General features: G+C 60.6%; 4 protein-coding genes and 1 long non-coding RNA gene across 11 annotated transcripts; 4 read left to right on the top strand and 1 right to left on the bottom strand.

Moving 5' to 3' along the window:
* Window positions 1-1,936: 1,936 nt before the first annotated feature.
* TBL3 (transducin beta like 3) lies at window positions 1,937-8,245 on the top strand. Of its 3 annotated transcripts, none has more exons than XM_032268211.1 (22): window positions 1,937-2,091; window positions 3,593-3,644; window positions 3,733-3,828; window positions 3,912-3,959; window positions 4,049-4,190; window positions 4,274-4,358; window positions 4,445-4,615; window positions 4,703-4,778; window positions 4,859-4,952; window positions 5,041-5,222; window positions 5,323-5,464; window positions 5,567-5,625; window positions 5,722-5,825; window positions 6,335-6,482; window positions 6,574-6,804; window positions 6,875-6,945; window positions 7,027-7,183; window positions 7,255-7,313; window positions 7,456-7,559; window positions 7,647-7,718; window positions 7,811-7,969; window positions 8,048-8,245. In XM_032268211.1, the coding sequence occupies exons 1-22, from the start codon at window positions 2,051-2,053 to the stop codon at window positions 8,179-8,181; spliced, it is 2,427 nt and encodes an 808-aa protein (XP_032124102.1). In that variant the 5' UTR covers window positions 1,937-2,050; the 3' UTR covers window positions 8,182-8,245. The 3 variants fall into 3 exon arrangements, with proteins under 3 accessions (XP_032124102.1, XP_032124101.1, XP_032124103.1); XM_032268212.1 differs by having other exon boundaries at window positions 1,938-2,091; window positions 3,777-3,828; window positions 8,048-8,243; XM_032268210.1 differs by having other exon boundaries at window positions 3,593-3,828; window positions 8,048-8,243.
* Window positions 8,246-8,417: 172 nt separating this feature from the next.
* Window positions 8,418-12,167, bottom strand: NOXO1 (NADPH oxidase organizer 1). 4 transcript variants are annotated; one of them, XM_032268215.1, is made up of 9 exons: window positions 10,630-12,167; window positions 10,455-10,535; window positions 10,175-10,250; window positions 9,875-10,052; window positions 9,500-9,684; window positions 9,295-9,408; window positions 8,925-9,042; window positions 8,554-8,846; window positions 8,418-8,493 (listed from the first exon to the last, which is right to left on the bottom strand). In XM_032268215.1, coding segments are annotated over exons 1-9 (1,113 nt in total). In that variant the 5' UTR covers window positions 10,696-12,167; the 3' UTR covers window positions 8,418-8,491. The 4 variants fall into 4 exon arrangements, with proteins under 4 accessions (XP_032124106.1, XP_032124108.1, XP_032124107.1 ...); XM_032268217.1 differs by having other exon boundaries at window positions 10,175-10,247; window positions 10,630-10,716; XM_032268216.1 differs by having other exon boundaries at window positions 8,418-8,846.
* LOC116542946 lies at window positions 9,623-13,558 on the top strand. Its single transcript, XR_004265410.1, has 3 exons — window positions 9,623-9,713; window positions 10,602-10,730; window positions 12,950-13,558. It is a non-coding gene; the product is annotated as an uncharacterized LOC116542946 (long non-coding RNA).
* Window positions 13,559-13,639: 81 nt separating this feature from the next.
* GFER (growth factor, augmenter of liver regeneration) lies at window positions 13,640-16,114 on the top strand. 2 transcript variants are annotated; one of them, XM_032268225.1, is made up of 3 exons: window positions 13,640-13,997; window positions 14,262-14,455; window positions 15,335-16,114. In XM_032268225.1, the coding sequence occupies exons 1-3, from the start codon at window positions 13,752-13,754 to the stop codon at window positions 15,495-15,497; spliced, it is 603 nt and encodes a 200-aa protein (XP_032124116.1). In that variant the 5' UTR covers window positions 13,640-13,751; the 3' UTR covers window positions 15,498-16,114. The 2 variants fall into 2 exon arrangements, with proteins under 2 accessions (XP_032124116.1, XP_032124115.1); XM_032268224.1 differs by having other exon boundaries at window positions 13,642-13,997; window positions 14,259-14,455.
* A 3,241-nt stretch (window positions 16,115-19,355) lies between these two features.
* SYNGR3 (synaptogyrin 3) lies at window positions 19,356-23,859 on the top strand. Its single transcript, XM_032268222.1, has 4 exons — window positions 19,356-19,601; window positions 21,378-21,615; window positions 22,189-22,331; window positions 22,419-23,859. Exons 1-4 carry the CDS (start codon window positions 19,503-19,505, stop codon window positions 22,626-22,628), a joined length of 690 nt encoding a protein of 229 aa, XP_032124113.1. The 5' UTR covers window positions 19,356-19,502; the 3' UTR covers window positions 22,629-23,859.
* Window positions 23,860-25,553: the final 1,694 nt, after the last annotated feature.

The raw sequence follows: 25,553 nt of genomic DNA, 5'->3' as shown, positions 1-25,553 counted from the left end.
CCTCTGCTCCCCAAAATGTTGGGATTAGAGGTGTGAGCCACCACGCTGGCCTGCTTTACGTCACTCAAATGTCTCCTCAGAGCTTTTCCTTGATCATCCTCTCAGTTCTCCTTCCCAGTTACTTTTGGTTTCTCTTTCTTTTTTGTTGTTTTTTTGAGATAAGGTCTCTTGTCGCCCAGGCTGGAGTGCAGAGGCCTGATCACAGCTCAGTACATCCGCTCACCTCAGCCTCTGGAGAAGCTGGAACAACAGGCGCACCACCGCCCCGCCTAAATTGTGTGTGTGTGTGTGTGTAAGTGTGTGTAGAGACGGGGTCTTGTCATGATGCCCAGACGGGCCCAGTTACTTTCTTTTTTTTTTTTTTTCCTAAGACAGACTTCCTGAGACCTTTTTTTCTTTTTTTTGAGACAGAGTCTTGCTCTGTCATCCAGGCTGGAGTGCAGTGGCGTTGTGATCTCGGCTCACTGCAACCTCCACCTCCCGGGGTCAAATAATTCTCCTGCCTTAGCCTCTCAAGTAGCTGGGATTACAGACTCCTGCCACCACGCCCAGCTAATTTTTGTACTTTTAGTAGAGACAGGGTTTCACCGTGTTGGCCAGACTGGTCTCGAACACCTGACCTCATGATCTGCCTGCCTCAGCCTCCCAAAGTGCTGGGATTACAGGAGTGAGCCACTGCACCCAGCCTGGCCCAGTTACTTTCTAGCAGACTGTTCTACCAGCTTCACAGCCAGTAGTAGCACAAATGGCTCAAAATCGTGAATTCAGAGTAAAAGCCAACTCCTCCCCACGGCTCACAGGCAAACGGCATGGCTTCTGCCTCTGCACCCACTCCCTGCAGCCACCCGGCTTGCTGCTACTCAACGCCTGACACCACCAGCCCAGGGCCTCAGCACCATTCGTTCCCAAGGTCACCACAGGGCTCCCTGCTTCACGAACTTACGTCTGCTCAGGTGTCACCTCAATACAGCCTCCTCTGGGGTCCCCTCCACTCCATCCCTTCTGTTTTTTTCCACAGCGCTCAGCAACTATCACTCTTATCCCGTTTAGTTTCTTATCTGCTGTTCCCCAAGTGCTAAGAACAGTGCTTTGCACACAGAAGGTGCTCAATATATGAATGCCTTTGAGATTACACGGTTTATTCATTTTCCTGTGTTATTTATCATAAGCCACACTGCAAATCCCGAGGCAGGGTCAGGTTCACCGCTCTAGGCTTGGACCCCACCCGACTGCTGCTGCCCCAATTCCCAGAATGCCAAAGGGCAGGAGTAAACGCTGGCTACGGTGGCTCAAGCCTGTAATCCCAGCACTTTGGGAGGCCGAGGCGGGTGGATCACGAGGTCAAGAGATCGAGACCATCCTGGTCAACATGGTGAAACCCCGTCTCTACTAAAAACTACAAAAAATTAGCTGGGCATGGTGGCGCGTGCCTGTAGTCCCAGCTACTCAGGAGGCTGAGGCAGGAGAATTGCCTGAACCCAGGAGGCGGAGGTTGCGGTGAGCCGAGATCGCGCCATTGCACTCCAGCCTGGGTAACAAGAGCGAAACTCCGTCTCAAAAAAAAAAAAAAAAAAAAAAAAAGAATGCCTTTTTATACTGCTATCAAAAGGCCAGGCTGGCCAGGCGCGGTAGCTCTCGCCAGTAATCCCAGCACTTTGGGAGGACAAGGCGGGCGGATCAGCCGAGGTTGGGAGTTCAAGACCATCCTGGCCAACATGGTGAAACCCGTCTTTAAAAAAAAAAAAACAGGCCAGGCTACGGCGCTGTCACCCACGCCTGGTTACCCCGACCTGCCCGCGCTGCACCGTCACGGCTCACCGCCCACCCTCCAGGCCGGAAACACCTCCGCCCGCTTCCACTTCCGGATGCAGCCGCCACTGCCTGCAGCAAAGATGGCGACAAGCGCGTTTCACCGGTGACGTCACAGTGGTCGCGCGTGGTGACGCCATCGCAGCGCGCCGGGAGTTAGGAGCACTGTGCCAACCTCACTCTTCACGCGGTGGAAGCTGCCGGGGTTCTAGCTGGTATCGGCGGGAGCGGCAGCCGCAACATGGCAGAGACCGCGGCCGGAGTGGGCCGCTTCAAGGCCAAGTGAGCTCGGAGCGCTGGGGCCACGCGGGGAGGGAGCCAGGTTCGCAGCAGGCGTAGCGGAGGCGCGCTTGCAGTGGGCGTCCATTGGGGTCTGGGAGGGGAGAGGCTATGTGTGCGCGGGCTCGCGGGGTCGCGGAGGCTGCGATGATACCAGGTGGGAGAGCAGGCCCCGACTGCTCTCGGGGAGGACAGGGACCTAAGCCCGGGCGCAGCAGCGTGGGCTCAACGAGAAGCCGGCTGTGGGGTGAAGCGGGGACCAGAAGTCCGGATGAGGGGAGGGGAGGGCTGAGCGTAGGTCGGGACTGGTCCTGGCAAACGGCGGGAGACGAAGAACCACCTCTAAGCAGTCGGCCTGGGGACTTACCACCCGCGAACCCTCTTCTTCAGGGAGCAGGGAGACAGCAGGAGAGGGGCAAGTCTGCAGAAGCACAGGAGGCCCTCAGTCCTGTGCCCTGTCACTCCCCAAGCCTTTTCTGAACAGCACTGCTGGTGCCCCCGCCCTGGCAGCGCAGTCTCATGGGATTATCATTTCCATCGGCGGCTGTGGGGCTTTGGTTGTGCCAAGCACTGGTAAAGGAAAGTCCCTGGCTGGCAGCACCACCGTGGGAGGGTCGACTGGGTTCAGGGGCTGAGGGTTGCTTTCGTCTTGGCAGTCAAGATTCCAGAAGTGCACTGAGCCAGGCCCTGACATCTGGGAAGGGAAGCCCAGGCCGCACACAGGGGACAGGGGGAAGATAGGAAACCTGTCCCAGGGACTGGGAAAGGAACCATGGTGGGCCACGAGAGGGAAGGGAAGCAGAGGCAAGGTTCTTGGAAGCCCTTCTGGAGAGGGTCTGGGAGGTGTGTGGACAGAGTGAGGGTCTGACGTGGGGCAGTGACGTCTTCAGTTATGTTCCGAAAGGCACCTAGCAGCAGGGTTAAGACGTAGGTAGGGAGCCCAGTGAAGTGGCCAGAGATTGTGATGGTCTGGACCAGGTGGAGGCAGTGGAGAGGGAAGGAGGAGGGGCAGGGTGAGGTCACAGAAATGACAGCTGCTAATGGGACCTGGGCTCTGGGTAGGCCTGGGGACAGAGGGAGGAGCCAGAGAGGGGAAGAGGTATACCAGATCTCAGGGATGAAGACGCTGGGAGGTTGTGCTCTGGGCTGCTACCCAGGCTTGGCTACCCACTGCCAGCAGGGGTTGCCCCAGGGACTCACCTGGCTCTCGCTGAGGAATCCCTGGGAGCCCTGGAATGTTGGGCTGCCTCTGCCTGACGCAGGCCCACCCCCTACTGCCTCAGGGATCACCAGTGAGCTCTGAGTCTCTGCTTCTCAGTGACTTGGGAGTGGCAATAGCCCCCTGCAGTGCTGCTGGTTCCAACCCCTGCCCCGTCCCTGCTGTTGCCCTGAAACTCAAGGGCACGGGCCATTGTGGTCACCTCAAGAGGAACACCCAGCACAGGACGGGACCCTAGGGATCGAGGGGGTGGGTGGCGCTCACTCCCTCCCACTTTTCTTCTAGCTATGTTGTGGAGCGCAAAATCGAACCTTTCTACAAGGGTGGAAAAGCACAGGTATAGGTCTGGGGAAGGGTTGGGGGTGGGCAGCTGGAGGCTGCAGGGAGTGCCAAATGTTGCCTGGCTGAGACCCCTTTGTCCCCAGCTGGACCAGACTGGCCAGCACCTCTTCTGCGTCTGTGGCACCAGAGTCAACATTCTGGAGGTGGCCTCAGGGGCCGTGCTGCAGAGTCTGGAGCAGGTGAGGGCAACCTGAGTGGGTGAGGGGCAAGTGGCAGGGCCAGCCCCTTCACACAACCCTCTGCACACTGCTCTTTCCCCTAGGAGGACCAGGAGGATATCACTGCCTTTGATCTCAGCCCTGACGATGAGGTATGCAGGGTGGGGCCCAGTGGGGATTGAGTCCGGGAAGGTGGGAGGAGGGTGTTGCCACCCCTCTGCTGACCTGTATCCTCCCCTAGGTGCTGGTGACAGCCAGCCGGGCGTTGCTGCTGGCTCAGTGGGCCTGGCGAGAGGGCAGCGTTACCCGCCTTTGGAAGGCAATACACACAGCCCCCGTGGCCACCATGACCTTCGACCCCACCTCCACGCTGCTAGCCACGGGTAGGGCCCTGCTGGGCAGGTGAGTGGCCGGCACAGATGGAGGGTCTTTGGGCGTTCCAGCCCCTCAACTTGCTTGTCCGCAGGCGGCTGTGACGGGGCTGTGCGCGTCTGGGACATTGTGCGGCACTACGGGACACACCACTTCCGAGGCTCGCCTGGTGTTGTGCAGTGAGTGTAAGGGGAATGAGGGGGGTGAGTGAGAATGCAGAGGCACCCCCAGGCTGCTCAGTTCACCCATCCTGTCCCGCCTGCAGCCTGGTGGCCTTCCACCCAGACCCCACACGCCTGCTGCTCTTCTCCTCGGCCGCAGATGCCGCCATCCGCATGTGGTCACTGCAGGATCGGTCGTGCCTGGCTGTGCTGACTGCCCACTACAGCGCTGTCACCTCACTGGCCTTCAGTGCTGACGGCCACACTATGCTCAGGTCAGGAGCATGCCCTGGTAGGCAGGGAGGCTGGGAAACCGGGGACCAAGGCTAAAACTTGACTTCAGGTAGCTGTTGCTCCCCCAGCTCCGGCCGTGACAAGATCTGTATCATCTGGGACCTTCAGAGCCACCAGGCCACGAGGACTGTGCCGGTGTTTGAGGTAGGGACGCTTGAAGGCCAGGCCTGGTGAGTTGGGTTGGAGGGCGGGTGTCAGCAGCCCGTGACCCAGTTTGTCTCCAGAGCGTGGAGACTGCTGTGCTGTTGCCAGAAGAGCCGGCATCTGAGCTGGGTGTGAAGTCCCCAGGCCTGCACTTCCTGACAGCTGGCGACCAAGGTGCGTGGGGCTGGGCCGCAGGCAGGTGGTAGGGGCTGGGGAAGGCCTGTGAACCTTAGAGTCTCACAGCCTGTCCCCACCCACCCAGGTACTCTGCGCGTGTGGGAGGCAGCTTCTGGGCAGTGTGTGTACACGCAGGCCCGGCCACCAGGCCCTGGGCGGGAGCTTACCCACTGCACCCTGGCCCGCACCGCCGGCCTGCTCCTCAGCGCCACTGCCGACCACAACCTGCTGCTCTACGAGGCTCGCTCCCTGCGGCTGCAGAAACAGGTGCACATCTGCCCCTGCTTAGCCTGCAGAGGGGCTGTGGGTGCCAGTCCTCCTCTTGCTGGGTCCTGGCTCACATCTCCTGCCTCCTGCCCCTGTATAGTTCGCTGGCTATAGTGAGGAGGTCCTGGATGTCCGGTTTCTTGGGCCTGAGGACTCCCATATCATCGTGGCCTCCAATAGCCCCTGCCTGAAAGTGTTTGAGCTGCAGACATCAGCCTGCCAGATCCTCCATGGCCACACGGGTGAGTGGGGCCAGCCCACCTGACACCCTGAGACCCACCTGGGTCCCTTGCTGGCTTCCCTTCCCCTATCTTGCTCTCTACCTCCCCCCAACATGTTTTCAGATATCGTTTTGGCTCTGGACGTGTTCCGGAAGGGGTGGCTTTTTGCCAGCTGTGCCAAGGTGAGGTGCTCTGAGAGGTAGGAGAAGGGGCACTAGGCGGGGAGGCCACACGGTAGGCCCACAGACCAGCCACTCTCCTCTCCTCCCCATCCCCAGGATCAGAGTGTCCGAATCTGGAGGATGAACAAGGCTGGCCAGGTGGTCTGCGTGGCTCAGGGTTCCGGCCATACGCACAGTGTCGGCACCATCTGCTGCTCTAGGTAGTGAGTGAGTCAGGGCTGGGCCCAGAGTGTCAGGGAGAGGGATGCCCAGGCCTGCCAGCAGGGGCTGCCGCTCAGGGATCTGGGGAGGCGGCCGCAGTGCTGGCTTGATCTTTGAGGCTCCAGCCCAGACGTGTGGAACAGAACAGGATTGGGGGAGTCCCTAGGTGCCTTGGGGGCAGTCCTCAGAAGTATCCCTGGGAAAGTGGTTAAAGGGGGAAGAGCACTGGGGCGGAGAGAGGGAGTCTGCATCAGGCCCAGGTGGAGAGGGGACCCCTGCATGTGGGGCTCGGGTCATGTGTTTGGAGCTGAGTCACCAGGTGCTGCAGGTGGACAGTGTAGGCAGGGCTTGGTCCTTCAGGTGCCTAGAGGTGACCAAGGGCAATCTGCATCCTGGGACAGGCCCCACGGTCTGAGCCGGGTGCTCCCAGGCTGGCCCTGTTGGGAGCTGTCCATCAAGGCTGGCAGGGGCTTAGCTGTGTCTCCTCCCTCCCCTGTTTGGGCCACAGGCTGAAGGAGTCCTTCCTGGTGACGGGCAGCCAGGACTGCACTGTGAAGCTGTGGCCCCTTCCCAGAGCCCTGCTGTCTAAGAACACAGCCCCAGACAGCGGCCCTGTCCTCCTGCAGGCCCAGACCACTCAGCGCTGCCACGATAAGGTGAATCCGTAGCCACTGGGGTGGGGGTGTGGCCTAGCCCTTGCTGGCAGGGGGATGGGGATGCTGAGCCACCACCTGCTTCCATTGCCAGGATATCAACAGCGTGGCTGTTGCCCCCAATGACAAGCTGCTGGCCACGGGCTCACAAGACCGCATGGCCAAGCTCTGGGCCCTGCCACAGTGCCAGCTGCTGGGTGTCTTCTCAGGCCACCGGCGTGGCCTCTGGTGTGTCCAGTTCTCTCCCATGGACCAGGTGCTGGCCACAGCCTCAGCTGACGGCACTATCAAGCTCTGGGCGCTCCAGGACTTCAGCTGTCTCAAGGTAAGCAGTGCTCCAGGCCCTCCACGCCTCCCACCCTGGTGACATCTCATGCCCTACCTCAACCTTGCAGACATTTGAGGGGCACGATGCTTCCGTGCTGAAGGTGGCCTTTGTGAGCCGGGGCACACAGCTGCTGTCCAGGTGAGTGGGCTGGGACGGGGCAGCGATGGGGCCAGGTGGGGGAGCTGCCTGATGCTGAGCCTTTCCCCACCCCAAACCCAGCGGCTCAGATGGCCTCGTGAAGCTCTGGACCATCAAGAACAACGAGTGTGTGCGGACGCTGGATGCCCATGATGATAAGGTCTGGGGGCTGCACTGTAGCCGGCTGGATGACCGCGCCCTCACTGGCGCCAGCGACTCCCGAGTCATTCTCTGGAAGGTTGTGGGCCTGAGGGTGGGGAGGAGGCGGGGTGGCATGGGGGCCTCCATCTGACCCCAGTCTCACCCCAGGATGTGACCGAGGCAGAGCAGGCAGAGGAGCAGGCCAGGCAGGAGGAGCAGGTGGTCAGGTAAGGCCAGGACAGTGGTGCCCCTGCTCTGTGCTGTAGGGAAACTGAGGCTGAGCACCAGGCTCACCACCTGCTGACTCCAATAGCTCTGCCTGCAGCCCCAGCCAGCGACCTTCAGTGGCCTCTCCTCCCCTCCTGGCAGGCAACAAGAGCTGGACAACCTGCTGCATGAGAAGCGGTACCTGCGAGCGCTGGGCCTGGCCATCTCCCTAGATCGGCCCCACACTGTGCTGACCGTCATCCAGGGTTAGGGCCCACCCCTGGGGGTGAGGAGCCGGGTCTCTGGACCATTGGGCTCTGCTTTCCCCAGCTCAGCCTTCCCTACTCCCACAGCCATTCGGAGGGACCCTGAGGCCTGTGAGAAGCTGGAAGCCACCGTGCTCCGACTGAGGCGAGACCAGAAAGGTTGGGGGCCGGTCAGGGTGGGTGGCCCGGTGGGCAGGGGCCAGCCATGGCGGATTGACCGGGCAAGAGGATGATGGTCCTGTTGCCCACAGAGGCCCTGCTGCGCTTCTGCGTCACGTGGAACACCAACTCGCGCAACTGCCACGAGGCCCAGGCCGTGCTGGGTGTGCTCCTGCGGCATGAGGCCCCCGAGGAGCTGCTGGCCTATGAAGGCGTCCGTGCAGCAGTTGAGGCCCTGCTGCCCTACACTGGTACGCAGGCACAGCCTGGGTTTGGGGAAATCCTGGGGCGGGTGTGGATACCCCCCGACCTCCCTCTGTCCTCCCCAGAGCGGCACTTTCAGCGGCTCAGCCGGACACTCCAGGCCGCCACCTTCTTGGACTTCCTTTGGCACAACATGAAGCTGCCTGTGCTGGCCACCGCCCCCACGCCCTGGGAAACCCATAAAGGCACCCTCTCCTAGCCGGCTGCCTCTCTCCAGTCCATCCCAACCCCCTAGGGAACCCATAAAGGCGCGCTCACCTAGCCAGCTTGGTCTCTTTGGGCTCCAGCCCAGACCCCATCCTGACCAACACCCTACCTAGCCACCCAAAGGGGCACTGGAGCCGATCGTCTCCGCCCTTCTAGCCCATCCCCCCACCCTGGCCTGGCAGAGACCCAGCTGACCAGGCTGAGACTGAGCAGGCTGAGACGGCAGGGGTCATTCAGAACAAGCTTTACTCAGAGGAACAGTGAATTGCCCCTCCCATCCCTGTGGCCAGGGAGATCCGTCCTCCACACTCCTCCCCAGCCCTGGGATGGCACAGTCTGTCCCCCCATGGGGATCCTCGCGCTCACCGCTCTGTTGTAGCGTGTGGCACAGGGTCCACACACCCTCCAGAGGGGCGCTGGCGCCCTGGGTGCCGCTCCAGGGCCCTGCGGGTGATGGTGCAGCAGCGGTTCTGGATGGCGCCCGGCGAAGGTCGGGCGGGGACGGTGGGGGCAGGGGCAGTGGCCTGGGAGGGTTTGGGGGAGCCCTGGGCCTCATCTGCTGAGTCTCCTTCGCGAAACACCGTCCCACTCAGGAGGGCACCCAGCCCTTCAGGCCGCAGTACCACCGCAGGGAGGAGGCCCGCCCGGTCACCATACCTGCCAGGGGTGGGGGGATGTGGTTAAGGCCCCGCCTGCCTCGGCTAGGCTGCCCCACCCATGCCCATTCCTGCTCACCTGCAGAGCCACCAGCCGCGATCTGACGTTTTCAGCACGTGCACGCGCGCGCCTGCAGGCACAGACAGCTCATCTGCACGGCTGCCCTCATAGGCGCAGGAAGCACAGAACTGGGGACCTGGGGGTGTATGTTTGGGGTCACCGTGGGGCCGCAGAGGCCAGGGCCCTCACCCTTCTCTGGATTCCCCTGGCTTGAGTCTCTGCTGACGCCGGGACTGCCCTAAAACTGGTTCGGGACTTGCTCTAGGTTCAGTGACCAAGCACGGGCTCCTGGGCCCCATCAAGCCGCCCTTCCCACAGTGCTTCTGGCCCATTTTGCCACATGGTCCAGCTGTAATGATGGCATGAGCAGTGGGGGTTAGGTGCATACCGCTGCTCCCTAGGGACGGGCCTCCTTCCCAGCCCTGGCCCACAGCCACCTCCTCCAGGTAGGGTGCTGGAAACCAAGCTGTCTGCTGGTCCTGGTTCTCCACCAGCCACCAGCCTGTGCACAAGAGGCGGGTGGGGACTCAGATCTTGAGGCTCCCTGGCATCCAGGGACAGAGGCAAATCCCTGGGTTCCTGGTGGGCCCTACCGGAGGGGTGCCGCAGGAGCACATCCAGGCTCTCCTGGGCCTGCACCTGGAAAGGCCGGCCCCGTGTGTCCTGAGTGCAGAAGGGCTGCAGGCAGCGCAGGCTTTGAGCCTCCAGACTGTGGATGGAGAGGCGGCTGGCAGCATGGGAGAGAGGTGGCTCCACCGGGGTGGGCAGGATCACTCGGCTGGGAAGGGCAGCCCGCACGGGTGAGAGGTAGGCAGATTCCAGGGTGAAACTAGGCATGCCATGCCACCCCAGCAAGACTGCCAGCCTCCCAGTCTCTGCTCCTCTTCACTGGCTGTAACCCCCACCTTGGACCTCCCCCCAGCTCCAAACGCTGCTGCAGGCTGGGAGTTGGGGGTCGAGTCAGGCACCTGCCAGGTGGCAGCGCGGGCTCCAGGTCCAGGGGTTGCGGTGCGAAGAAGCCTGTGATTGCCGGGCTCTGAGCCACATGCTCTGCAGTAGCCAGCAGCCTCCGAGAATAGGTTTCCAGCAGCTGCAGGCGTGCCAGACCGCGGCTCGTGCGCCCCCCGCGTGCCAATAGCGGTGCATCTAAGGACACCACCAAAATGTACTGTGAGACCCCGCTTCGGGCTTCACTGGTCCCTTGAGCCACACCCCCCACCCCCAGCAAGCCACTGCCTTCCCTGCCCCCAGACCCAGGCTGGCCTGACCGAGAAGCTTTGGGAGAATGCGGTCGGATTTCCGAAGCAGACCCGCCTCCACTGGAAAGGTCTCCTTGAGAGTCTTCTGAGGGCAGGAAGAGGGGCATCAGTCTCCCAGAGCCCACTATGCACCCTTAGGAGGGTGGGGTTCCTCACCCTGATGACAAGGGCTGGGAGCCTCAGGCAGGATGAAGGGCCTCCAGTTAGAGTCACTGACAGGTCTTACACTGGTAGTCACCCAGGTGGGGAATCCTTAACCATGGTAGTAGGGTGGCCCAGGGTCACTCACCTTGAGCTGCCTGAATTCCTCCCAGCTCCTGCGCACAAAGGTGTCACTGCCATCTGACCAGCACACGGACAAGGCAAACGTCTAGGGGACGTAAAGTTGTGGGTGCCTTGGAGATGCTGATCGAGGCACCCCCTTCCTATGCCTTAGGGCCACTAGAGACGCACCCAGGTCTTACCTGGAGCCTCTTGATCTGCACCAGAGCTGCCCCTCGAACTGAGACCGGGTATCGGGGGCCCACCATGGCTGTAGCCTTCAGGCTGTAGACTCCTGAAATGGGTAAGGACCCCTCTGCCTCCCTGTGCTCCAGAGGGTTCTGGGGCACCCAGGAGCCTGGCTGGCTAGGATAGAATCCCGGCAATGCCTCAAGCCTGTAGGGTCCTTGTGGAGCTGCCCCAGCTGAGTTCTTTGTAGCAGCTTTCTTGCTGTCCCCCAAGCCCAAGATCTGGGAACAGTAGCACAGGGATTGGGGGACTTCCAGGCAGAGCTGCTAGGAGGAAGAATAAGCGTCCCGGCCCTAGAGGCGTGCAAGACTAAGGGGCAGAGGGTGGGAAGAACTGCTGCCTGGGGCCCTCCTGCCTGTCTCTGGCCAAGGGAGGAGGGAAGAGAAGGCGGGGCCCATCAAAATGCTACCAGTCCTGCCCACCTCTGGATTCCCCCGCCCTGCGAGGTACTTGGCCTGGTGTAACCTGCCAGGGTGTGCCTAACAACTCTGTCTTAGAACTGGCCTGGGGGTTTCTGTGCAGAACCAAGGACTCAGTGCTGAAGGCTTTAAGTGCTTTGTCTGGTTTAATCCTAATGCTGGAGGAAAGGTCTCTTAATGTCCCCAACTCACAGAGGAGGAAATGTGTGCTAAATATATAATTATTGTGAGTTTTTCTGTAGATGTTGGGGAACAGGCAGACCTCACAGGCTCACTCCAGGGGTTCCCCTTCAGTGAGGAGACTTGGGGTAAGAGAGGGCCCATCTGTGTAGTCACTGGCACTTGAGGGGTGAGGGGTGGTCAGAAAAGTGGTCACCAGGACTGTTTTGAGAGCCACCTCTCAATTGATGATTTACCGTGACACTGCAAACACCGCCTAGGCAGAGGCTTGCCCAGGTGCCACACCTCTCTGGCTGCTTCCTTATAGTTCGAGCTTCGGAAGCCACATTCAACCTTGGCACACAGTGGTTCTTCCTGGTGCTGGAGCCACCAGTTCTGTGTTGGGATGCCCCTACTCCAGCCCCTTCAGGGAGCGGTCAGCCTCTGGGGCATCCCTCCAGGAATCTGCCTTGGCTGCAACAAAGGGCCTTTGTGTGTGTCTCACCAGCACTCTCTGAGGCCCTCAAGCTGTCCCTGGTCTTGGCAAGGATTAAGAACACCTGCTCACATAGGGCTGATTTGCAGGGCACCCCCAGCCAGCTCTCACCTCCCCCCTATCTCAGCTGAGGGCCCCAATGACCTGGTGATGAATCAACCCAGGGGAGACTTTGCTCTCCTGGAAGACAGTAGAGAAGCTAGGGAAGATTTATTCACAAGCAGAGGCCTAGAGGAATTCTGAGGCCCCTCCACACCCCAGCTGACACAGCCTGCCCCACACCACATCAGCCCCGGATCCTTCCCACTTTTTCCTCTCCTACCCTCTTTTCTTACCTGAATGGTACAACCACCCCACTCTCCATCCATATCCTCCTCACTTGTCCCTACAAAATCCACTCCAAGGTCGGGGTCGGTGCCTCTCACCTGTAACCCAAGCACTTTGGGAGTCCAAGGCCGGGGAACTGCTTGAGCTCAGGAGACCAGTCTGGGCAACATGGTGAGACCTCCATTTGTACCAAAAAAAATACAAAAATTAGCTGGGTGTGGTGGCACGTGCCAGTAGTCCCAGCTATTTGGGAAGTTGAGGTGGGGGGATCACTTGAGCCTACGCAGTTGAGGCTACAGTGAACCATGATTGTGCCATTGCACTGCAGCCTGCGGAACAGAGCAGGACCCTACCAGAAGAAAGAAAAGAGAAAGAAGAAAGGAAGGGGAAAGAAAGAGAGAAGGGGAGGGGAGGGGGAAGGGAAGGAAGGAAAAGAAAAGAGAAAAATTCACTCCCCATAAGAAAGAAAGAAATCAAAAGAAATCCACTCTCCATATGATAGCCAGAGGAATCTTTGCAGCAAACTGAAATGGGATCAGATTGGGTAGCCTTGCCCAAAACTGACTGGCATCTTCCACCTACCCTTAGAATAAATTCCCAATCCCCACAGCTGCTGACCAGGTACTTGATGGGACCACTGGCCTTTTTGTTCCTGCAAAACGCTAAGACCCTGCCAACTTGAGCTTGGTCTCAAAGGCGCTCCTCAGCTGATTCCTCATCCTTCAGGCCTCTGCCCAAGGATCACCTCCTCAAGGAGGCCTTCCAGATTTACCCCACCCTTGCACGGCCCCACCAGTTTGTACGGGAACATTCATGAGCGTGACTCGTTTTTGTTTTGTTTTTCACGTCTTGACCATTGAATTATGAACAGAGGAGGTCAGGCAGCAGAGCCGTGTTCCCCGCTCTGCCCAGCACCTGGAACGGCGCTTGAAGCAGAGCGGCCACTGCACAAATAATAGCGGAATGGATGAATGAACACAAGGAGGCAGAGGAATCCCAGAGGTCGCTCCAACTGGGACCCCGACCCCTCATCCAGGCCGTAGGATCGGTGGCAGCCGGGGGCGCGCGGAGAGCGAGGCTCTCTCAAACTCTCGGCAGCCGCGCCCTGCCCCGCGTTGCCAGGTGCCCGTTGCCATGGCGCCGGGGCGGGGCCGAGAGCCCAGGGCCCTAGCGCGCGCCGTACTCTGTGCGGTCATGCCGTCCCCGCGTTGCCAGGGCTCCCAGCACCCGGCGGGTGGACGCGCCCCTCAGCGGAGGGCTCAGAGCGTGGCCGCGGGCACGCAGGACGCTCAGAGCAGAGGGATGGAGGCGTCGCGGGCCGCGACACGGACTTCGCCTGGGCCTCAGCCCAGGTCCACAGCATGGCCGCGGCGCATCTTCCGCCACACTCTGCTGTTCTACCGGAGGAGGCGAGAGCGCCGCCACGGACTGCGCAAACCCGGCGCGGGTCGCGGAGCGGCCGGATCCTCCACCTCCGTCCCCTCCCAGGCCAGCGCCGCGGCCTGTGGCTCCGCCTCCACCCGGGCCCGCTGGCCGGCCCCCGCTCCCGACTCCGCCCCCGGCCCCGGCGAGCACGGCGCGCGCCTCCGGCTCGTATTTTCGCGCGCTGGCCTGGAGGCCGACCTGGAGGTTCATCTGGAGGCCGAGCTAGCCCGGCAGACCTTGCGCGGGCAACATGGCGGCGCCCGGCGAGCGGGGCCGCTTCTATAGCGGGCATTTCTTCTTGCCCGGTGGCGCGCGCTCCGAAGTGATGGACGACCTGGCGACCGACGCACGGGGCCGGGGAGCGGGGCGGAGAGACGCGGCTGAGAGGTCAGCCCAGGCGCCAACCTCCGATTCTCAGGTCGCCGAGGACGTCTCCCGGAGGCGGCCGTGCCGGGCCTGCGTGGACTTCAAGACGTGGATGCGGACGCAGCAGAAGGTGCAGATCCCTGCCCGACCTCCCCGGACCCCGCGCAGTCCCCGCCCCCGCCCAGGTGCCCCTGCGGAGCTCCCCAGGGTTGCCTTTCCCTGAACCTTGTCCCCCAGATAGGTCCGGCCTTACAGCCTTCATCCGCGTTTGGGCTGGATCGTCTGCAGGACTCTGGCCGGAGTCCACTGGGCCACCGGCTGGGCGTGTAAGGGGGGAGCTTTGGGCGCTTCTGTTCGGAGAATGAACTCACTCTCGGTCGGCCTTCCGCAGCGGGACAGCAAATTTAGGGAGGACTGCCCGCCGGATCGCGAGGAACTGGGCCGCCACAGCTGGGCTGTCCTCCACACCCTGGCCGCCTACTACCCGGACCTGCCCACCCCAGAACAGCAGCAAGACATGGCCCAGTTCATACATTTATTTTCCAAGTTTTATCCCTGTGAGGAGTGTGCTGAAGACCTAAGGAAAAGGTAAGATGTGTTGGCAGGCATCAGAGCTTTGCACTGGAGCCTGGGCCAGGGGCTCCTGACATGACGTTATATCGGGGAACCTAGAGAAACGTGCAGAGGTGGCAGAAGCTTGCTGAGGAGCAGGGGCCACCAACAGGTGAGGACTGGGGCTATCTGAGTCTCCTCCTCTTGTCTCAGAGGCCAAGCTGCCGGGATTTGCTGCTGGGAACTGCTCTCCCACAGCCACAGGTCTCCCAGGACGGGCTTCCCTGCCTTGTTTGGCACCAAAGGCAGCTCCCTGCAAGTTAGGGAGGACTCCACTTTGCCTGACTTCTGGACTGCTGTTTTTAAAATCTTGGAAACTCACTACTTTTGCTCCCAAGAGCCACCTCTTCCTCACTGAGGCATCCAAGAGCCAGAACTGGCCCTTGCAGGTGTTTCTAGCCCAGATGTGTGGGGCAGAGCTGCCACTGTTGCTTTCAGCCTGGGCAGTAGGAATGAAGTCTCTTGCTGACTGAGGCATCAGAGCCTCAGGTGCTAAGAATCAAATCCAGTTTTCAGTTACAAGGCTGTGCCCAGCCTCACCCAGTCCACACTCTGCCTGGGGCCAGGGACACTAGATGCCGCCTCCTCGGTGTTAGGAGCTTGTAAAATTGCTAGGTCTGTGCTGTAATATTTTTCTTTGAGGCCCTGTCGGTGTTTCAGCAGCCCTGGGAGTTCGCCACACCCAGGGAACTGCAGGGTCAGGCCTGTTGTGGGAATTCCCATCCCTTGGAGCATGAGGGCACTCCGAGGTGAAGTGCACAGTGGTCCAGCTCTCCGTCCTTGAGAGCAGACAGAGCTGGCAGGGACAGTGGAGCCGCTGCATCCTCCCATTCTTCACATGCTCTCCCTACACAGGCTGTGCAGGAACCAGCCAGACACCCGCACCCGGGCATGCTTCACGCAGTGGCTGTGCCACCTGCACAATGAGGTGAACCGCAAGCTGGGCAAGCCTGACTTTGACTGCTCAAAAGTGGATGAGCGCTGGCGTGACGGCTGGAAGGATGGCTCCTGTGACTAGAGGCTGGTCAGCCAGAGCCCATGGGACAGCCAGCCAGGGCCCTTGCAGTAGCCTGGTTGGATAGGGGCAGGGCACTCGTTAAAGTGCATCAGGTCCAGAGCCTGTTGTGTCTCTGTTGAGTGGTCCCAGGGCCTAGGGGCCCTGCCCCTCTCAGGTTTGGAACAGAGAGGCACCCACAGCAGGCACCTGCTGGCCTCCTCCTCAGTGGAGCCCCCAAGGAGCAGCAGCTGAACTGCAGGTGAGGGAGGCCGGAGGAGCCTGGGCTGCCCCTTGCCATTCAGGACATGGCTTCCTGCTCACCCCATGCCCTGGTGCCTCGCTCCTCAGGAAGACTGGGCCTGGCTGAGCGACCCTGTGCCTGTCCCTGGAGCCTGGGCCATTGCCTTCCCACTGTGCAGCCAGGGATGCCTGCAGGGCCCCTGCCCCCCATGGCTCTGAGCTGCTCACTTCATGGGCTGAACTCTCCACTCTGCTCAGTCCCTACAGGAAAGCTCAGGTGGGGTTTGTCTGAGGGTCCACCATCCTGCCCACTCATTGTGCCATGCCTGTCCACAGGGGATTTGTGCTGCCCACTTCTTCAGAGTTTGAGGTCCAAATAAAACATTGAAGTGACTGAGGACCTTGGCTTCGTGTGCTTTGTGCTACGGCCTATAGCAGTGCACGGGGCCTGCTCTGTCCTCCTGTGCTCAGCTGCATTTCCTGCTGGGGTCCTGGTTCCTCAGGAGGAGAGGGAAATCCCAAGGTGAGAGAGGGCTGGGAACAGCAAGGACGCTGATAGGTTGGTGAAGGGGGGCCAGAGTAGCCGATATGGGGGTTCGAGGAGTACAGAGAGGCCAGACAGCATGAGGCCTCCCAGGCCCCAGAAAGGCCACGGCTTTTACCCCCAGCTCTTGTGACTGTAGGTTCTTGGCAGGTTTGGAGCCAGGGTATGCCAGGAAGTGATGTGGCTTTCAAGGGTCCTCTGGCTGCTGAGCTAGGATGAGGCAGGTAAAGGTGGAGCATGGGGGGCTGGCAAGGAAGCTGGAGCAATCACTGAGTGACCCCAGAGAGGAGACTCACCCTCATGCTGGGGGCCGATGTGGGGTACACTGAGGGGAGAGTCTGAGAACCCTGAGGTGAGGATGGAGTCCTCAGAGACTGCTGGGCGCTGCTGTGTGTGTCGGGGACAGAAAAGGCTATGAGTGCAGCGAGTAGGAGGTGACTGGGACCAGCCTTTGGGCCTCCCCAGCCAGAGCAGCCCAGCAAGTATCTCCTGTGGCCATAAAGCTCCAGGGACCTCTATCCTGAGGCCTGTGTGGAGGGAGCTGCCATATCCCCCACCAGATTGGTCCTGTGGGGCTGCTGGCTTCTGTAGAGGCTGCCTGGGGGGCCAGGTGGCACAAATGAGAGAGGGGAGATGGGGGTTGGCCAGGAGAGAAGGTGCCCCTTCCTGGCCCAGACTCAGTGCTTCTCTCTGGCCTTTTTTGAGGCCTATGAGTGCCTCAGGAACCAGCCGGGTCCTCTGGTGAGGCTGTGGTCAGCTCAGGAACGCACTGCCTGTATCTGCTGTCCTTCCTAGCTGCCTTACTTTCCTTTTTCCCTGTCTTTCTTTTTTTTTTTTTTTTTGAGACGGAGTTTTGCTCTTGTTACCCAGGCTGGAGTGCAATGGCGTGATCTCGGCTCACCGCAACCTCCGCCTCCTGGGTTCAGGCAAATCTCCTGCCTCAGCCTCCTGAGTCGCTGGGATTACAGGCACGCGTCACCATGCCCAGCTAATTTTTTGTATTTTTAGTAGAGACAGGGTTTCACCATGTTGACCAGGATGGTCTCGATCTCTTGACCTCGTGATCCACCCGCCTCGGCCTCCCAAAGTGCTGGGATTACAGGCTTGAGCCACTGCGCCCGGCCTTCCCTGTCTTTCTTAAAGTTTCACTCCCAAATAAAACTCTTCACTTTGACTCAGAGGCTGTTGAGGGCATCCAGGCCAGTGGAACTGAAGTTCGAGGAAAGGTTCTAGCTCAAGCTAGTGTTCCAGAGCTATTGACACACAGACCAAAAGAGCCAACACAGAGGAAGGAGAGACCTTCTCCCCTCGCCACCAGAATCAAGCCCTGGGCTCCTAAGGCTCACAGGTCACAGAGGAGGGGCCCATGAGGAAGGAGGAGCACCAGGAGGGAGGAGGATCCCCAGGTGGGGTGCAGTGGCTCACATCTGTAATCCCAACACTTTGGGAAGCCAAGGTGGGCAGATCACTTAAGGTCAGGAGTTAGAGCACAGCCTGGCAAAACCAAAACTAAAAATATTTTAAAAATTAGCCAGGCATGGTGGCATGCCTGTAATCCCAACTACTCCAGAGGCTGAGGCAGAAGCATCACTTGAGCCTCTGAGGCAAAGGTTGTGCAGCGAGCTAAGATTGACCCACTGCACTCCAGCCTCGGCGATAGTGCAACTCTGTCTAAAAAAAAAAAATTGAGCTGACAGCAGCATCAGACTTGCCCTTGAGATTGGCATGGAGAGATCAGTGGCAACCTTGAGTTTAGGTGGCTGTGGGAGCTGATTCTGCCGGGTCTCAGAGGGACAGAGAGGAGGGGTGGTGCAGACAGAAGATAGAAAACTCAAGCTTGCTGCTCAACGGAGCAGTAACCGCGGGCAGCTGGAGGGGAGGTGAGGTCAATAGTGTTTGGCTTTTCAGGAGAAAATGTAGCATGTCTGGGTGCTGACGTAAGTGATGAAGTAAAAGAGGAAAATGAATGACAGAGGGGAGGCCTGGGGCCAATGGGTGAGACGGATCGGGATCAGACACACAGTATGATGGATTTGAAATCCAGTGAGTGGCGCCTCTGGCAACACCTGCTCCGCCCAACTGTGCCCAGCTAGACTGAAGAAAGAGCTCCAGACCAGAACCAATGGGCTCCAGGGGAGCTGGGCAAGGCAGCACCGTCTGTACACCAGGTGGTTGTAGCAGGCAGCTGGGTTATTTACCTGTCTAAAGAACAGGGTGGTAACACACTCTGCCTCTACAGGTGACACTCTTGGTGTTGTAAATGCTCAGTCGGTGGAGACGTCTCAATGCTCTAGACAGAAACCTAGGAGTCATCTGAACTTCCAGCCCGGCAGGAACATGAGGGGAGGGATGTGTTGCACCCAGGGCTGGGGTCTGGAGGGGACCCAGCAGGGCACAGGGCAGCCAGGCACCAGCCTCACCCAACTGCTGGTCTCTGACACCTCTCCCTGCCCTCGATCTCAGAGTAGGTGCTGCAAGTGCGCTAGGGAGACCCAGGAGTAGGAAGGGCATTGGGAGCGCCAGCACCTGGCCAAGGGCAAGAAGCAGGGACACCAAAACCAACACTCTCATCGGCGCTGGCCACGGTGGCCCTCCTCCTCCCTCAACAGGTGCTCCTGAGGTGGAGGCCTTTCTTCCCACCAGACTCTCCCAGCCCGAGGCTAGAACCTGCTGCAGGACCAGCTAGAGCACTGGGGGGGGGGGCATGGGAAAGACCCCAGTTGCCCATCTGGTCTTCCTGGGACCAGGGTCAGGGAGCCAGTCCCCTCCCGAGGGTTGGGGGAAGATGCTGGAGCCCGTGGACCTCCTACTCCTTCATTTCCTCACCCAAGGGCCCTTCGCAGAGGAGCGGTTTCCTTCTCCTGTCTGTCCTCCCGGCTATGGCGAAGTCTGCGCCCAGCGCCCTTGCCCCCTTACCCCGGGGACCTGGCTGGCAGGTTCCTGAGGATGGTCTCGATCTCAAGATCGGGGCAGGCAGGTGAGGGTGGGGGATGGGAGGTGGGCGCGGCGGAGGGAGAAGAGGGCCCTGGCCCCGCGCGCGTGGACCCAGTGAGGGGCGCGGGCTCGGCCCCGCCCCGTCACGCGCGCCCCCGTCGCGGCCGGCGCGCGCTCCCGGGAGGCGGTGACGGCTGCAGCGTCGGTAGCATCAGCATCAGCATCAGCGGCAGCGGCCTCGGGTGGGGCTGGACGGACGGACAGGCGGACAGAGAGCGCCGGGGGCGCGCATCCCGCCCGGGCCGGCCATGGAGGGCGCCTCCTTCGGCGCGGGCCGCGCAGGGGCCGCCCTGGACCCCGTGAGCTTTGCGCGGCGGCCCCAGACCCTGCTCCGGGTCGCGTCCTGGGTGAGTGGCCCCTGCGCGGGCCCCCGCTCCCGCCTCTGCCTCGCGACCCTCATGCCTCCACCCGCCCCCTGACCCCTGCTTCTCGCCCCCCAACCTCACTCTTATCCTTGCCGGCCCCTCCCCCGCCGGCCTCAGGTTGGGGTGACGTCACCGGGCAGGGCGCGCCCACCTGCGGGCGGGGGGAGGGGCCGGCGGCGACAGAGAGGGACCTTGAGAGGTCACCGCCGGTGGCCCCTACCCCTGCCTCCTCCCCGGGTCTAATTCCAGTCCCTTTCCGCAGCCCTTACTCCGTTTTTCCTGTTTTCGTGACCTGGAAGCAGGCTCCGGGTGGGGACGGGATTCACCGAGGGGCAGAACGAGGGGGCTACGGGAACCGAGAGAGATCGGGCAGCGCCTCCCCTTTCCCCTGCACACATACCCTCCCGGCTCCTTGGCAGGGAGCCTGTCCCCTGGTCCCCAGGTCCAGCTGTGAGTTGAGGGAGGAGAGGTTTGGGCTGGGAGGGCTTCCTGTCGGCGGTGGTGTGGGAGGCAGGTTTGGGGCAGCCTAGCCCACTGGGGTGTCTCTGGGAGGGCCCCGCTGCTCCTTCCTGCCCTCTGGCAGGGGAGGTGGCAGGGGAGGTGGCAAGTGGGTGGCGGAGCTCTGGGTTTTGTCCAGGTGGTGACCTCGGCGCCTATCTTGGAAGAGGGCGGTGCCCAAGGTGAGGCAGGGGGCTTTGGTCTCCCCTTCGGAGTGGCTCTGACCAGACCAGGAGGCAGGGCGCTGCGTTCCAGTATGAGCTCATGTCCCGACTTGTGGCCCACTCCTGGGCGGCAAGTGCATGTCCTGGCTTCCCCCTCGCCTTGGTCTCTCGGAGCTGGAGCGGGAAAAGATCGAAGGGATGAGGGATGAGGTTGAGGCTGGAAGTCTTTTCTTGGAGACACAGGGCTGCCCCGTACAGCGCTGGTTAAAATGACTGCGTTCCCCACCCCCTCCACTGCCTGCCTCCCGGAACTGGTGGGCAGGAGGCACTGAGGTTTGACTGTATCCCAGAGGTCAATGGTGTCATCCTTTCAGCCCAAACACTTAGGGGCGATATTAATAATCAGTCACGTGGGGGCCGTCATGCCTCAGGTGCCCACCACGTGCAGAAAGCTGGGTGGACGTCTCTGTCCCAGAACTCCAGGAGTTTTGCCCGTCACCCTATTTGCATGCTAGAAACAGGCCAGACAGCTCCCAACCGCGCAGGGAGCAACAGCCCCGCTGCCCCCATGCCCTCCTCCCGCCCCGCTCTGCCCGCTCCACTCCTACCTCCACTTCGCCCTGCCGGCGCCAGCCTGGGAATCATGGGCCCAGGTGAAGGCTCCTCTTCCCACACTCTTGGGTGGGCTCTGACGGGACATCAGGGGCCCATGCGATGCAGGGTACCTGGCTTGAATCAGCCCCGGCTTTTGTCACCCTTGCATTCCCGGACACTTCCCCTTTGGAGCCCCTATGTCCCCATTTATAAAAAGGGTAAGAACAATGGAGATCCCATGAGGACTTTCTGATGATTCGGTGAGGGAACGCATGTAAAGTGACGGTTTAGGACAATGCCTGGGCACTGTATATGCTCACTAAACGGTCCGTGTTGTCAACAATTACTAAATACGCTAGAGTTTGGGAAAGGAAGAGGTGACCACGCCCCCCAACCAGATACCGGCCTAGAACGCAGGAACAGGCCCGGGGGCGTGGGCGCTCCCGGTGGGCGACGCAGAGGTCGGGTCGCCGCAGGGCCCTGAGCACCGCGCCGCCCGCAGGTGTTCTCCATCGCCGTCTTCGGGCCCATCGTCAACGAGGGCTACGTGAACACCGACAGCGGCCCGGAGCTGCGCTGCGTGTTCAACGGGAACGCGGGCGCCTGCCGCTTCGGCGTCGCGCTGGGCCTCGGAGCCTTCCTCGCCTGCGCCGCCTTCCTGCTGCTCGACTTGCGCTTCCAGCAGATCAGCAGCGTCCGCGACCGCCGGCGCGCGGTGCTGCTAGACCTGGGCTTCTCAGGTGGGCAAGGCAGAAACTAGGAGCCGGGGGCTGGGGCGGGGCCTGAGGCGGCGAGCTTCAATGGGCCTTCCGGGTGGGCGGGGCCTGGGCGGGACGGGCCGCTGGAGTTTCTAGGTTGGCGTGGCCTGAGACGGCGAGAGCCCGTGGGCCTCCCGGGTGGGCGGGGAGGGGGCAGGGCCTGGGTGGCAAGCGCCCCTGGAGCTTCTGGTGGGCGGGGCCGAGGTGAGAGGCAGGGGCTGAGGCGGGGCCTAATGCAGGGAGCGGCAATGAGCCTCCCGGGTGGGCGGGAAGGGGGCGGAGTCTGGACGGGGAGGGCCGAGGGACTTCCTAGGTGGGCGGGGCGGTGTCTGGGCGGGGCCTGGGCGCGGAACGCTGCTGGCGCTCCAGGGAGGGCGGGGTCAGCGGAGGGGAGGGAGGCGGGGTCAGCGGAGGGGAGGGAGGCGGGGTCTTGCGCTACGTGGCGAGCCCCGGCGAGGAGCCTCCAGCCGCGTGCCCGCCGACCCCTCCTCTTCCGGGGGAGGCCGCCGTGGGCCCCTTGTGGAGCGCCGCCTTGACCCCCCGCGCCGTCCGCAGGACTCTGGTCCTTCCTGTGGTTTGTGGGTTTCTGCTTCCTCACAAATCAGTGGCAGCGCACGGCGCCCGGGCCGGCCACAACGCAGGCGGGGGACGCGGCGCGGGCCGCCATCGCCTTCAGCTTCTTTTCCATCCTCAGCTGGGTGAGTGCGGGGCCTGGGAGGACGGGGCGAAGGGGCGGGGCGCTCGACTGATCCCTGCTGACCCTGGCTGACCCCGCCCCCGCGCAGGTGGCGCTCACGGTGAAGGCCTTGCAGCGGTTCCGCCTGGGCACCGACATGTCGCTCTTCGCCACCGAACAGCTGAGCGCCGGGGCGGGCCATGCCTATCCCGGCTATCCGGTGGGCAGTGGAGTGGAGGGCACCGAGACCTACCAGAGCCCGCCCTTCACCGAGACCCTGGATACCAGCCCCAAAGGGTATCAGGTGCCCGCCTACTAGTGGCTGGCAGGCACAGACCAGGGCTCCAAGGCCACCCCACCAACGCTGGCCTCAAGGTCTCCGGGACCTCCCTTGGGTCCTTCCAGCTCAGCGCCAGGGACAGAGTGGGTAGCGCCTTTGGGCCATTCGGGGCCAAGAGGGGGTGGCCCCTCGAGTGCCTGGGCTGTCCCCTGCCGAGTTCCCCCAGTCCCTCAGCACCTGGCCCCATGCCTGAGGTCCTGAGAAGGGGATAGCACCATCCAGGACGTGTGTCCCAAGCCTCGAATGGACTGGCCTGGGGGAGCATTCCCCTCTTGGGCCAGCCACCCTGCGGCTCACCTGCCCACTCTGGGGTCAGAGGTCCAGCTGCCCTCTACGATCAGGTGCAGGCGCTGCCCAGGACAAAGTAGGTGCAGGGCAAAGACACCACCCTCGCCCCGAGGCTGGGGCTTCTTGCCACTGTTCCCATCCCATGTCCCTGTGGGTAGTGACTGTCTTGCTATTGTCATGGTGGTGCGTCCTGTCCGGAGCAGCTCTCCACTCTCTCTCACAGGCTCATAGAACAGCCCGGCCCTGTCAGTGTTGTGATCGTGGTCCTGTCTTTGGGTTTCACCTCCTAGTGCCCCACAAGCCGCTCCTCTGTTTGTGGCCCTGGCCCCTGCCCAGGTGTGGGTGGTTCTGGCTAGGAAGGCACAAGGTAGCTGCAGGCCTGGGCACCAGTCCTGTCTAGACCCTTCAGTAAGACTTGTCAGGGGAGGTGAAGGACACCTGGGTGCCAGGCAAGACAGGCCCCTCAGCAGGAGAGAGGCCCAGAGGCTCCAGCTGGCCACTGCGCCCCAGGAGACGGCCCCTGCGGTTCTCTTTACCTTGGCTTCCTGGCCCAGTCCCTGCCTCTCCACCTGCACCCCGCTTCCTGGCCCAGTCCCAGGTTGGAGTCCCTCTGCATAGCTGCCTACTCATGCGTTGCTCAAAGCTGGCTTTTCATATTAAGTCGACAGCAAACAAGGTTGCCACGTTTCATGAAACAGACAGACACCTCCTTCTGGAGTTGCAGTTGAGTGACGACCTTGTTACATTGTAGCCTAGACCAATTCTGTGTGGATATTTAAGTGAAATGTTTACAATTTTTGTATATATCGCGCTCTCTCTCTCTCTCTCCCTCTCCTGAAAGACCAGAGATGGTGTATTTTCAGTGTCCCGTGTTCTGACTGCAACTTCTTTACAATAAAGACTGTAACTGAGTTGACTGTGACTTGGGCACTCCTGGAATCATTTCTACCCCTGCCCTTCTGGTGCCAGGGATTGGGATCTGAGAGGCACCAGGGCCCACAGGAGGGGACAGGAAGATAGAGGCCAAGCTGACCCCCAGGCTCTGGGGGCCCCAGGTCCATAGGTCCCCACCACCACATGTCACACTGGTCTGGTTTTCTGGGGAGACCCCTTGCATTTTCTTTTTCTTTTCTTTTTTTTTTGAGAAGGAGGTTCACTCTGTTGTCCAAGCTGGAGTGCAGTGGCACAATCTCCACTCGCTACAACCTCCGCCTCCCAGGTTCAAGCAGTTGTGCTACCTCAGTCTCTGGAGTAGCTGGGAGTACAGGCAACTGCCACCATACCCAGTTAATTTTTATATTTTTAGTAGAGACAGGGTTTTGTCATATTGGCCAGGCTGGTCTCAAACTTCAGACCTCAAGTGATCTGCCCATCTTGGTCTCCTAAAGTTCTAGGATTATAGATGTGAGCCACAGCCTCTGGCCTATTTTTTGTTTGTTGAGGGAAAAACAAAAACAAAATCTTGGCTCACTTCAACCTCTAGCAGGCTGCGACATCTACCTTCTGGGCTCATGTGACTCTCCCTGCTCAGCCTCCTGAGTGGCTGGAACCACAGGCATGTGCCATCATGCCCAGCTAATTTTAAAGTATTTTGTAGAAATGGAGTCTCCTTATATTGCTTAGGCTGGTCTTGAACTCCTGAGATCAAGTGATCTTCCCACCTCAGCCCCCCAAAGTGCTGGGATTTCAGGTGTCCGTCCCCGATAATTTCACCCTTAATGTCCTAGCACTCTGTAACGCTGATGAGCGATGGTAATGCTGTTGGTACCATTTGCATTGTTTATAAGTCATCTTTTCTTCTTGGTAATGATCTTTAGGGTTCTCTTCTGTAAATCCTTATCTAGACAAGAATTTTTTGTCATTGATCGTGCTTGGTCCTTGATGGTTTGCTTTTCCCCTCTCGGTGTTGAGGGGAGCAGTCATTATTCCATGTCCTCTTCTCGACAGCTTCTGTTCCTGGGACTGCTGTGAGATTTACCGTGCAGGCTCCAGAGCTGGTCCCTATTCCATGGCCACGCCCCTTCCCCATTTCTCACCGGTACATTTTGCGGTTACACCCTGCGGAGATTTCCTCAGCTTGGTGGTGGTTACTTTTCAGCCAATCTGTATTGGGATTTTTGTCTCAATTACTTTTTTTTTTTTTTGAGACGGAGTTTCACTCTTGTTACCCAGGCTGGAGTGCAATGGCGCGATCTCGGCTCACCGCAATCTCCGCCTCCTGGGTTCAGGCAATTCTCCTGCCTCAGCCTCCTGAGTAGCTGGGATTACAGGCACGCACCACCAAGCCCAGCTAATTTTTCGTAGTTTTAGTAGAGACGGGGTTTCACCATGTTGACCAGGACGGTCTCGATCTCTTGACCTCGGGATCCACCCGCCTCGGCCTCCCAAAGTGCTGGGATTACAGGCTTGAGCCACCGCGCCCGGCCTCAATTACTTTTTATTCCTAGGATTTTTTTTTTTTTTTTTGAGATGTTTTGCTCTTCTTGCCCAGGCTGTAGTGCAGCGGCCCGATCTCGGCTCACTGCAACCTCTGCCTCCCAGGTTCAAGTGATTCTGCTGCCTCATCCTCCTGAGTAGCTGGGATTACAGGCATGCACCACCACGCCCGGCTAATTT

Source organism: Sapajus apella, unplaced genomic scaffold (assembly GCF_009761245.1).
Source record: "Sapajus apella isolate SASKATOON/1434 unplaced genomic scaffold, GSC_monkey_1.0 scaffold175, whole genome shotgun sequence".
In the NCBI taxonomy this organism is placed as follows: Eukaryota; Metazoa; Chordata; class Mammalia; order Primates; family Cebidae; genus Sapajus; species Sapajus apella.
This window is presented reverse-complemented; position numbering and strand designations above follow the sequence as displayed.